General features: G+C 48.4%; 1 protein-coding gene across 10 annotated transcripts in view; it reads right to left on the bottom strand.

The window, feature by feature from the left end:
- Positions 1–245: 245 nt before the first annotated feature.
- HECTD4 (HECT domain E3 ubiquitin protein ligase 4) overlaps positions 246–11,217 on the bottom strand; it is a 73,649-nt gene continuing 62,677 nt past the window's right edge. For all 10 annotated transcript variants that reach the window (XM_030500678.1, XM_030500684.1, XM_030500680.1 and 7 more), the window contains 10 exons: positions 10,427–10,617; positions 9,669–9,815; positions 8,635–8,754; positions 8,338–8,493; positions 6,355–6,458; positions 5,309–5,530; positions 4,720–4,886; positions 4,063–4,258; positions 3,718–3,940; positions 246–3,025 (listed from right to left, as the gene is read on the bottom strand). In XM_030500678.1, the coding sequence (XP_030356538.1) occupies positions 2,889–3,025; positions 3,718–3,940; positions 4,063–4,258; positions 4,720–4,886; positions 5,309–5,530; positions 6,355–6,458; positions 8,338–8,493; positions 8,635–8,754; positions 9,669–9,815; positions 10,427–10,617 (1,663 nt within the window). In that variant the 3' untranslated portion in view covers positions 246–2,888. The remainder of the gene's footprint in view (positions 3,026–3,717; positions 3,941–4,062; positions 4,259–4,719; positions 4,887–5,308; positions 5,531–6,354; positions 6,459–8,337; positions 8,494–8,634; positions 8,755–9,668; positions 9,816–10,426; positions 10,618–11,217) is intronic.

The following is an 11,217-nucleotide window of genomic DNA, read 5'->3' as shown; positions in this document are numbered from 1 at the left end:
CTCAGGGTGGCATTTCTGGGGAAAGCCACGGTGGCTCAATGAAGGGCTTCTGGGGTGGGTAAAGAGACACAGCAGCACTATGGAGCAAGACATTTCCATTTCTGTTTCAAGTAAATACAAATTACAGCATCTTGACCCCTGAAAGTGGGATTTTAAAGCAGAGACCCTGCAGCTCCAGCAATGGAGGATTTCTTTAATCAGCTTTAATGATCTCCAGCCCCAAAGAAGGACACAGGACAGCCGAAGGGAGGGCAGGAATCACCTTTATGCAGTGTACACTCCATGGCCAAGAGCACTGAACAGGTTAACGCCGTGTGCAGGACCGAGGTGGACACGTGTCCAGCTGGAACCACGACCCAGCTCCAGCAGTTTTCCATTATTTAAGTATAATTTTACATTCTGAATGAATATATATTAAAAAATAATAATAATCATCACAAACCAATCATCTTTGCTTTGACAAACAAGCCTATTACAGACAATGTCAAGTTCATTTAAAGCACGAGGAAGTAATGATGATTAGAAAAGCTTTAATTAAAAGGCCATTTGAGCGACAGTCGAACTGCTGCAGCGCTTCCTTCCTTGGAGCACAGAGCCCTGGAGCCAACCTGCCCCAGCACAGCCCAGCTCCAGGCGGGCGCCCTTCTCCTGAAGGAACCGGAGTCCATGCAGGTTGGTGTTGGCGCCGTTGTTCCTGTCTCAGCAGCTTCATTTACACCACAAGGTGTAAACGGCGTCGACCAAGAGTTCGTTATTTGTCATCATAAATAATTAATTGTAATAAATATGGATCAAGTAACGGTACAGACGCTCCTCGAGGGCAAGCAGCGGGCTCGGGCCGCCCCGGCTCGCGGGAAGGAGACGGGCAGCAGCAGTTCCTTGCCCATGGCAGCAGCCACAGTGGGAAGCGCTGGCACACCGAGCACCACCGGCACACCGAGGTCCGTGCCCACCAGCCCACCCTGAGCAGTCCAGCCTTGGGATGGGAGATTTACACCCGACACAAACCAACCCTCAGAGAGAAACCACCGACATTCCACACGCTTCCCGGCAGCACCGGCCTGGGAACGCACATCCCTATGAGACTAAGCCAGCTCCGAGCCATTCCTTCTGCTTAGTTTTCCCCTTGGTCTTTGTAAACTCCACGTGTTTGCGCTTACTCCCAGTGATTTCTCAGCTACATTTATGCTTCTACCAGGAAATGGACAAGAATCAAGAGTAAATATTCCTCCTCTGTGGGCCTGCTCCTTGGCGGAGGCAGGACACAGCGGAAGGTGACAACAGCTTTCCTAACCACGGGATTCGGAGACTCCGCACGCCACCAACTACCTCTACAACTGTTGCACACACATGTTCCATTCGCTCACAACAAGGATATACACACTCGTGCAGGCTTTGCTCTCTTACTCACACTTTATCTTCCACATACCACACACTCATCATTCCCAATATTCACAATAATATACAATAAATACAGCATTTTCACTCCCGTTACCACGGACGAGCCACATCAGGGTACGGTGTCTTTAAAGAGATGGGTAACACCAACCTGAAGGTGCAGTGACACACGCACCAGCACTGACCTTCCATGTGGTTGGCGTGTGCTGAGCACAGAAGAAGGGACGGGACGACCCTGAGCTTCACTCACGTGGTGCTGAGCCGAGCAGTAACGTCCATCATCGCTCCTGGTTCCTGCTTGTGTTGAGTTCCAGGTGCTGACCACAGCAACGCCGTCCTCGTGCAGGGCAACACACCAGGGAAGGACGATACAAGGGGTTGATGCAGCACCTTGAAACCACCCCTGAACGCGTTAGACACCGTATGAGAGTCAAACGAAGGGAATTGTTCTCTCTGCATAGTCTGCCGTTATCTGTCCACATAAAATAGAAGCTTTATCTCCAAGGGAGGGACTCGGTGCCTTCCCTCGCTGCATCCTCCTCCCGGTGCCGCAGTGCCAGGAGAATTTGTTCTTAGATAAAGATCATTTTTGAGCACACACTGAGCTCCGGGTGTCTCACCACACGCTGGTCCTTCGTTCCGAATGAGGATGAAGTCACAGAGTTGGAGCTGGGACTGTGGATCTCGCACCGTACAGAGAGAAGCCATTTTGTTTCTGCTAATATTTTAATTACAATAAATTATTCTGTTACTAAGCCAAGCAGACAGCCAAGAACATGGAGGGCAAGAACCCGACTCAATTACAGCCCTTTCACTGTTATCTCAGTTCTAACTCCTCCTAATCCCAGTGTCCAGCTGAAAACCCACATTGACCCGGCAGCGACGCCTGCGCTCGCTTCTTGGTTAAATACAAGGACAAGGCAATGGCAGAAGCGACCCAGGATGAGCACAGGACACTGTTCTGGAAACTTCTGCCGGACGTTGTGTATGTTCTCTGCCTGCGCCAGGAGCGCCACCAGCTCCGCTCCTGACGCAATTCCCTCCCAACACCCCGGTTTTCCCAGTTTTGAACTCAAAACACACTCTGGGGCGGGGGGGGAGCGATCCACAAGCCTTCACCTCCGAGCGCTCCCGGTCTTGGACCCCCCTCGCTTTGTGTGGTGTTGGCAATGGGTGATCTCCTTCTAAATTACAAAATTAGAAATGTACATGTTGAAAGGTTTCTCAAAATTAAATTAGACACAAACTGGTCTTTACTGAACTATCCTACAAATATTCCACAAACAAGGCAGCAAAATAACCAAGTCCACCACAAAGTCTACGAATACAAAATGTCTTCCAGGAATTATCGTTAACGGGAACAAAAAGGTCAGAAAATAAATTAACCTCCAGCTCGTCCCTCAGTGTTACAGGAGGCGTCTGTACGGGAATCGAAGGGTTTCCAACGGTGGCGGCGCCATGAAACCATCCCACAGTCCCCTCCGGGTCCCTCAGCCGCTGAGGGGATCCTCCCGGTAGTGGATGGCGTAGCGGAGCTTCTCCAGCATGATGTCCAGCGAGGAATACTGCGGGAGCTTGATCATGAACATGCACGTCTCGACGCGGATGTACCGCGAGTCCGGAGAACCTGCAGGGAAGAGGGGCCAGAAGGGGTTGGATGCACCAGCACTGCCCGTCGCTGCCTGAACCCCGTCAAAGCCCAGCCTGTCGTGCGGCTCCTGAACCCCCCACACCACTGCCCTGCTCCACAGCCCTCGGGCCAACGTCCTTCCCGCAGTGCAATCATTTTAACAGCATTCGAGACAAATACTGTATCAAGTCTCTTAGTGTCTCCACAGGGCAATGTTTTAAATTAATTTTAATATTTAAATAAATTTAAATTAAAATTTAAATTGTATTTTTACATGGTTTAAACCCAAGTTCTCTCACTCCTTATTTAGAGCCATAATCACCTGCCACTCTTTTCACAGAATTAGACTCGGTTGGGTTGGAAGGGACCTTAAAGCTCCTCCAGTTCCAACCCCCTGCCACGGGCAGGGACACCTTCCACTAGAGCAGGTTGCTCCAAGCCCCTGTGTCCAACCTGGCCTTGAACACTGCCAGGGATGGGGCAGCCACAGCTTCTCTGGGCACCCTGTGCCAGCGCCTCAGCTCCCTCACAGGGAAGAGCTTCTGCCTGAGATCTCATCTCTGGCAGGTTAAAGCCATTCCCCTTACCCTGTCACTACGTGTCATTGTGCATGAAACACCAGTTTCAATGGAGAACAGGGGAGCTGTGAGCAGGACGGATTCTCTGCCCAGCAGCCCCCGGTCACTCACCTGCGGCTCCATCAGGGGGGGCGATTTTCATGGGGTAGGGGGGGACGTGGGCAGTGTCGGGGCCCCCGTCCTTGCATGGGCACGTGAAGGGGATTCGCTCCTGGTTACAGGCAAACTTGATGAACTTGCAGAGCTCCTCCTGTGTGAACATCTCCAGCGCGCTCCAGAAGAACTCGATGTGCTGGTCGGTCTCCATCAAGCCCACCTGGTACATGGTGTGTGCCTGGGGGGAAAGAGCAAGATGTTCCCTCCTTCTCCCTTTGGAAATCATCCCCCACTTACACTTTAAAGGCTTGGAAGGGGAGGGCAGATACATTTTGCCGGAGCAGCTGCAGCTCTCCTCACCTTGAGGAACTCCAGGTTGATGTATGGAAGCCCACAGGTCCTCAGCTCCATCTCCAGAGGGGTCAGCGTGGTCAGGAGCTGCAGGGGGATGATGGAGCCCAGGCCGGCGCGCACCGCGGTCATGCACTCCGGCGTCTGCAGCTCCCGCATCCGCAGGCTCCGGATCGCTGTCGCGTACACATCCTTGTTCTCCCACCTGCAAGGGCAGGGATTCAGGCTGGGAAAGGAGAGCGCCTCGGAGCCCTCCTGCCCTGCCCCACACTGTTACAGACAGAGGCTTTATGGGGAGACTCCGCTTCTGAATAACCAGGAGTGAGCATTAAGGTAAGTGCATTCTGGTGCTTCCCAATTTAATTCCTCTTTCCTCCTCCTCTCTCACACTCACACCCCTCGTACCTGTGGGTGCTCGCTGACACCTGCACACAGCGGAGCAGCACTACCCCCCACCTGCCTCTACAGAGCACAAGGCATTAAATGGCACCAGTGATTCCACATTCCTGCCAAATATAAAGTGTTCCCAGATCTTTCCAGCCTTCAGCTCATTACAAAAGCACCTCTGAAGAGCCTGGTGCTTGGAAAACAATTCCAAGAGATGCTTCTTTCCCATGTAAGCCACTGCAGTGTCCTGTCAAGGAGGACACTGTTGCTGTTACTTACCCCACGGGAATGTGCCTGCCTCGGGGACACAGCTCCACCTCCTCCCCTGTCATGGTCAGGTAGGTGAACTTGCAGCAGGGTTTGTTAGGACAGTCGGGGCTCTCCGTTGCCAGATGCTGGGAAGCAATTTCTGCACACAGAGCTTCCAGTTCTGTCTCATCGTTTATCTGTCACGAAACACAAGACTAGGGTCTGCCACCCAGCAGTCACACCACGCTGGTCTCGTGGCTCACTACAATGTACAAAGTGCACTCGCTCCATCATCTGGAGACATCGTGGACAGTGAAAGCCAGTGATGGCTTTGGTGCTTCTTTGCTGGTTTAACATTGCCAAGTTCCAGTAAACATTTCAGAAGGCTGAACTCCACCGTGCCTGACAGCGGAAGAGACTGCGCAGCTTGACCAAGCCATCAGGATGTAAAATCCTGCAACCAAGATGAGTCCAAACACTTCATGACTCTTCTCACATGAAAACCAGCTGCTGGCTGTGAAGCCAAGAGCTTCCACGTCAGGCAGGCAGGAACGTCAGCGCCTACTGGAGCAATGTGCTTGTGTGGAAAGGAGGAGGGAAGAGGAAGAAGATTACTTACGTTTTCAAATTTCTTGACATAGTTGTAGGTGAGGATGTCAGCTTCCTGGAGATCAACATCGGGATCCAGTGGCTCTCCCACCAGGGTCTTCCAGAAGGAGGGCAGGAGGTCAAGCGGCAGAGGAACATCTGCTCGGATCGCAATACCCAAGAGCTGCCCAAAGAAGTGGAAGAGCTGCTCCTCCGCATAGGTGATGGGGCTGGGTGTCAGGATGTACTTCCCCTGAGAGAACAGAGCAGACACAAACCAGAATTTAACAACGGATGGACACCCTGCAGGCCCACGGGTTAAGAGGCTTGTGAAACCCCTGATGTGAACGTGCTGAACACTGTTGAGTTGGCCACAAAAGGATTTGCTCAGTGTGGCACGGAGCCTGTCTGTATTATACAGTGAGACTGTGTCACGTTACCACTCACTGGTCAAAAGCAATACCACAGAGCTGGTGTCCTCGAGAGCCCCGCTCTCACAAGCTGTTAAGCAGCATTCACAGGACTTTTCTGTATTTGCATTATCAGTTTGGTATCTTTCAGTTATGGGATGTTCCTGAAATACAGTCTGGACATGCAAAGCCAGGTTTGTGATGTAGTGGGTCTTAAGCTCAGGGGAATGACCTGTTTTACTGCCCTGTGAGTACTCCTAGGAAGGAACTGTACCTGAACTACTGTAAATTCTTTGGGCCATAAGATTTATCTTGTTTCTATAATACTTCTACTGCAAAATATGCATTAAATAGCATAGATGGAGCGTCTTATTCTACTAGCAATGTGACTGACTTGCCTGGCAACATTCCCAGAGTAATACCAGCAGAATATGACTTCACTAGTTTGGGATAGACAATCTCTAATTCAAACAACTGAACCAGATTCACTCTAAGTGAGCTTCAAACAGGAGACTTCATTCTGCTCCACTTTGCACCTTTGACTACATGGGTGCTTCTTCAAGGACCTGAAGTTTCTGTCACTAACTGAATGTGTTCTACTCCCATTCAAACACATGCGTTCAAAGAGAGAAAAGCAAGATCACTTCTTGTGCTGAGATTATCACACCTTATTCTTATTGACTGCAGAGCTGGGGCACAAGAGGAGCAGGGAGAGTGAGGAGCTCTGCAGCTCTTTGCAGACTTGCCAAAGGAAGTGACGGAAAGATCCACCTGAAAGAGAGAGGGGCAAAATCATGAAATGCCCTCGAGGCTCATTCGCTGCCTTTCAACCCAGAATTTACCATTCCTGAAATCATGTTTCAAGCCTTAGATCACACACTTCATCTCTGGCTGCACAGATGTGGCTTCATCGAGGCTGGGGTAGATGCCAGCCAGGCCAGCTTACTACTCATGTGCAAGTTCACATGTAAATGGTCTAAATACATGTAATAAATACCCACTGAATTGCTTCCTGCTGAACTCCAAAGTGCTGCTTTGCCTTCCAGCCCTCTGTGTAAGACTAGCACAAACATAGCACAAACATTTGTTACACCAGTTGGGCCGCAAATGGAATTTGTTACTGATTAGAAGATGAATGGTGCTGCCTTCATCACAACGGAGCATTTCCAAGCTAACAGCACTGAGGCAATGCCTCAGAAATCATTACAGATGCTGAGCTGTGCACATAACATTTATCTCTGTATATATACTGTCAATAAGCACCACAGATCTTAAAAGAAAAGAATTCCCCTTGGGAGAAGGCATCAAAAAGCCTCTTGTTCAGCTACTGGGTGCTCACTGACAGGAGTTTTCCTTTACACAACTGACAGATGACACTAGGTGGCAATACAAGAAGCTCATTTTGGGCTTTTCTTCTCTAACCCCATGTACCCTCATGAATCTCCCCAAAGAACCTCTCTGCATCAGCTCACAGAGGCTGCACTAACTGAGCCAGCAGCAATGCCTTTTCTGTGGCACAGTTGATATTTGCTTTGATACCCTATCAATTATTCAACAGATCTGCAAAGCAACGTTTTCTCAGCTCTTGTTTGAATTAAGTCTCTTCCTGGAGCAGATCAACCCACATTGATCCAAGGGAGCCAGCACCTCCAAAGAGAGTTGATACCTAAAGGGGGCTGGACAGCACCCATGTAGAGATGATCTTACAAACTGAAACGTCACAAATCAAAACAGTGTCAGGAGAAGATATAATAATCTTGTTGAATAAAGCAAGATTATTGCTCAGTGCTTTCTGTGGAAGAGCAGTGCTCTGGTGTCATGAGGAGCCTGTCCATGGAGGGTCAATGAAACCAGGACAGTTAATGGTCTGTTCCTTTATGAGGTTCATTCTTCCAACCAGTTATTTAAACGATTACAAGAAACACTGTACATCCCCTCACAAGAATGAGGAAGATGCAATTTTAATACTATTTACTGCAAAAATTAAGGACAGTTTTGAAAGCAACAACCCCCTGACCACACTCACTTCCCATTTCTGTCCCTTCAGCTTGGCTGGGACAAGCACAAGTTCATACTTCTGATCTCATGTTGAAAGCAATTCTCAAAGCCACCTCTCTTGGGCATTTTTAGTTGTTAATGCTTTTGTATTCCTTAATGGCTACATTAGATAATGCATCCTATACTAGTACCTAATGGCACCTTAACCTCCTGGCTACAAAACCTCACATCACTTTAACCATAAAAACCACAGTGATGTTACCCAGCTCATTGCTAACAGCAAAGTACTTAAAAAAAACCCCAAACATCTTTGTTCTCAGCACACTCTGGGTTTACCATGGCTGAGCATCAAAACCACCTGAAGAGACATTCTTACTAAATGCTTCTAACAACTTATGATTGCTTTATTTACTTGCTGCAGTTAGAGTTGCAGCCACACTTCCTGCTGTATTAGCAAAGATCAAAATTAAACCATCTGGCTTGCTGAATTCTTAGAAGCTTCACACTTATCCATCTGCAGAACCACGAACACCACAATGGTAATGCTGAGTTAACATGAGCCACGTTCTGGTGAAGACTTGCATTCCACCTGGAGTAAGTTATCCTGACTGCTCCTGTCACCCATGCTGGTAACTCTGTGATCCCAACTTACTTGTTCCATGAACCTCCTCCCCTGTGAAGCGGATGTTGAAAGCATAGGTAGGGTCTCCCCCACTGGCCAGCTTGACACAGAGCTGGGAGGATGGCACGCAGGCCAGCTGCCGCGCGGCCTGGCAGAAGTAGGAGTTCTCCGAGGAGCGGATCTCCCCTGGTTAAAAACAAAAGGTACAATCACAGTCCCCATACTCAGAGTAGTTTGCATTAATAAACATCTGAGCTTGGTTAAAATGCACCCAACTTGTTACAACGGGTTCAAATGGATTCTGAACAGGAGCAATGTTTCCCATACCTCCAACGATTTCCAAGGGATCCAGGGTGATCTCTGGGGCTGCGTGATCAGCAGTTCTTTGCACGGTGGCATTCAGCACTCTGTTCATTACTGTTACTTTTGTGTCGTAAAAGATTAAACCTAAAGGAAGAAACACATTTCTGTGTAGTTCATTTATCCTTCTAGTCCGATTTTCTGAAATTCTCTAATGGACAATGGTAGAACAACGATTTCACCTTCATCAGGTGGGTAAGATATGGCTAATCCACATCTTTTTACTTTAAGTATGTGATGCTGATGTTTACTGGAAGAAGAGCAGTGTGTTAGAGCACTGCTGGACACAACTCTAATGGTATATAAATAGATCCCAGCAATCCCACCAGAACACAGAGTGAATTTCTGCAAATCAGAAGCACTTTGCCAAGTAGCTTTCAGAAATCTGAGATGTTTTGACAGTAATGGTAGAGGCAACAAAACAGGATAAAAAATCGGGCTGTCACATTGCACCATAAATAGAGGCTCTATAAAGACAAATCTCTGAACATTCTTCACTTCCCCTTGCTGGGTTTACAAGGCGTTTTTTCTAACTGGAACAATATAAAAGCCACTTACACACATTGATACCTCTGGTGAATTCTGTATCTTCTTCTCCAGAAGAAAACAAGTTTAGGAAATGTAATGACCTAAATCTTGGTTTTGTTTCTTGTTAATGGAGGCTTGTAAAAACAACTTTAAATGCTGATGCACAGTAAGCATCTTCTTGATCTCTCTAATTCTACAACTTCAATGAAAACTAAGATGCCAACGTGTCCTGGGACTGTCACCTCTTCTGCTGTTTGTTGACAAAGCATTTTAATTCATGGATATCCCCAAGAAGATAAAGGCACAGTTAAAGGCCACCTACAGGCGGAAAGATGGGGCAACTCCCTCCGTGGTCAAGAAAGGGGCAAAGTGTCTCTTAACTCCCTGCAAGAATAATCCCCCTCACCCTTAAAAAACAAACCAAGAACACAGTAGACCCTTTCAGGCAACAACCATGGTCCCCAGGATCTGACCTTTGGCCTCCTGCAGCAGTGCAGCGATGCTGTTCGCGTACATCTCCGTCTGCCGAAGCTCCACCAGCGGCAGGAAGAACGTCTCCAGGGTTGTGTTGAGAGACTGGAGCAGTGCAAACCGCAGGCGCAGGCTTTCAACGGGAACATCTGAGGCAGGAAACATCCAGTCAGAGAGAGAAAGAGATTCCCTACGTACCGCAAAGCCCACCTTCCCAGCAGATTCACTCCAGGAGCCGCACAAGCTTCCTTCTGAAGCAGCCCCTCCTGATCCCTGCGCATCAACAGGAAGGCTGAAGATGCAAGAAAAGCCATAACCCATGATGGATCTTGAGTCTCTGGGTGTATGAGTCTTTCAGCATCACTGAATTTGTATTATCTGGAGACTGTTTTAAAGGAACTTAGTGCTTAGAACAGGATTTAGGTGAACAAAGCCTGCCTAGGCCTGGACTTGAAACTCAACCCTCCTTTCCCCTCTAAGCTGAACTCACCAGGTATCTTCCTACTCCAGCCTGATCGAGGTGTGCTTGGAGAGCAGAGAACAGCACGGTGTGTTCCTAACAACGCTGCCAAAGGCACCACAGTGCCCAAGCACACCCAAGAGAGAGAAGACCCAGACGCAGTGTTCCCCTTGGCCCATAGAGTCCAACCTGCAACCTCCAAAGGAACGTCCCAGCTACCTGGGCAACAGCCAGGTTATTCAGGAGCACTACCCAGCTCTTCCAGTGAGGAAAGCCCCTATGCAAACCATCTATACATACTCAAGAGACAGGAAATTCTGGGATCTGCTGCATCAGCTGGATCCAAATAAACTTCATGGGGATGGAGTCGTGCTGGCGTAATGGCAAGGTGACGACAAAGCCTGTTAATGTACTGGACAAGGGCTACATCCATTTCCAGGGTCCATTTGCGGGATGCTTTCTGAGCATGTCTTGCATCAATGCAGGCACACCTGAAACGTAAAAGGTGTAAGACTTGTTGAAACCTAAGTGCAATACTGCCTACTAAGAGCACGCTGCGCACAACACCAGGTAGCTTGTTCTGCTTCTCTCCCCTTTGCTTAAGCAGAGCTGTTTCCTTATAAAAATTCCGGCTGAGAATAAGAACTGATTTATCACCTGGTTTGCCTCACTCTTATTAATTAATAAGACAAAAGGAACTGCCTATTAAGCTCACTCACTGCACTATCTTCTTTATGTTCTGAAGCAGATATAGGAGAAGGGGATGTGGCAATTAGCTTGGGGCTTGACACAGGGAGATAAGGAGGATTCATTTAAGGGACTTTCTTCCTGTACAACATTAACGAGGAAATAACTGTGCCCTCTTCTACATTACTACTGACCCAGCAGCAGCACTGCCAGTTTAAACAATCACGCAGTGCACAGGTTAGAAAGCTGTTGTGGAAGAAAATCAGAGACAGATGGATCTACAATGCTCACCAGGCCAATGTATGTTCTTAGCTTCCAGTTTGGAAGCTGTGAAGGACAGCATGGCATATGATTTTGTTAGCTATGTTGTGTACAAGAAAGTCAGAACCTGCATTGTGACAGCA

The sequence above is a fragment of the Strigops habroptila genome, chromosome 11 (assembly GCF_004027225.2).
Source record: "Strigops habroptila isolate Jane chromosome 11, bStrHab1.2.pri, whole genome shotgun sequence".
Taxonomy (NCBI): Eukaryota; Metazoa; Chordata; class Aves; order Psittaciformes; family Psittacidae; genus Strigops; species Strigops habroptila.
This window is presented reverse-complemented; position numbering and strand designations above follow the sequence as displayed.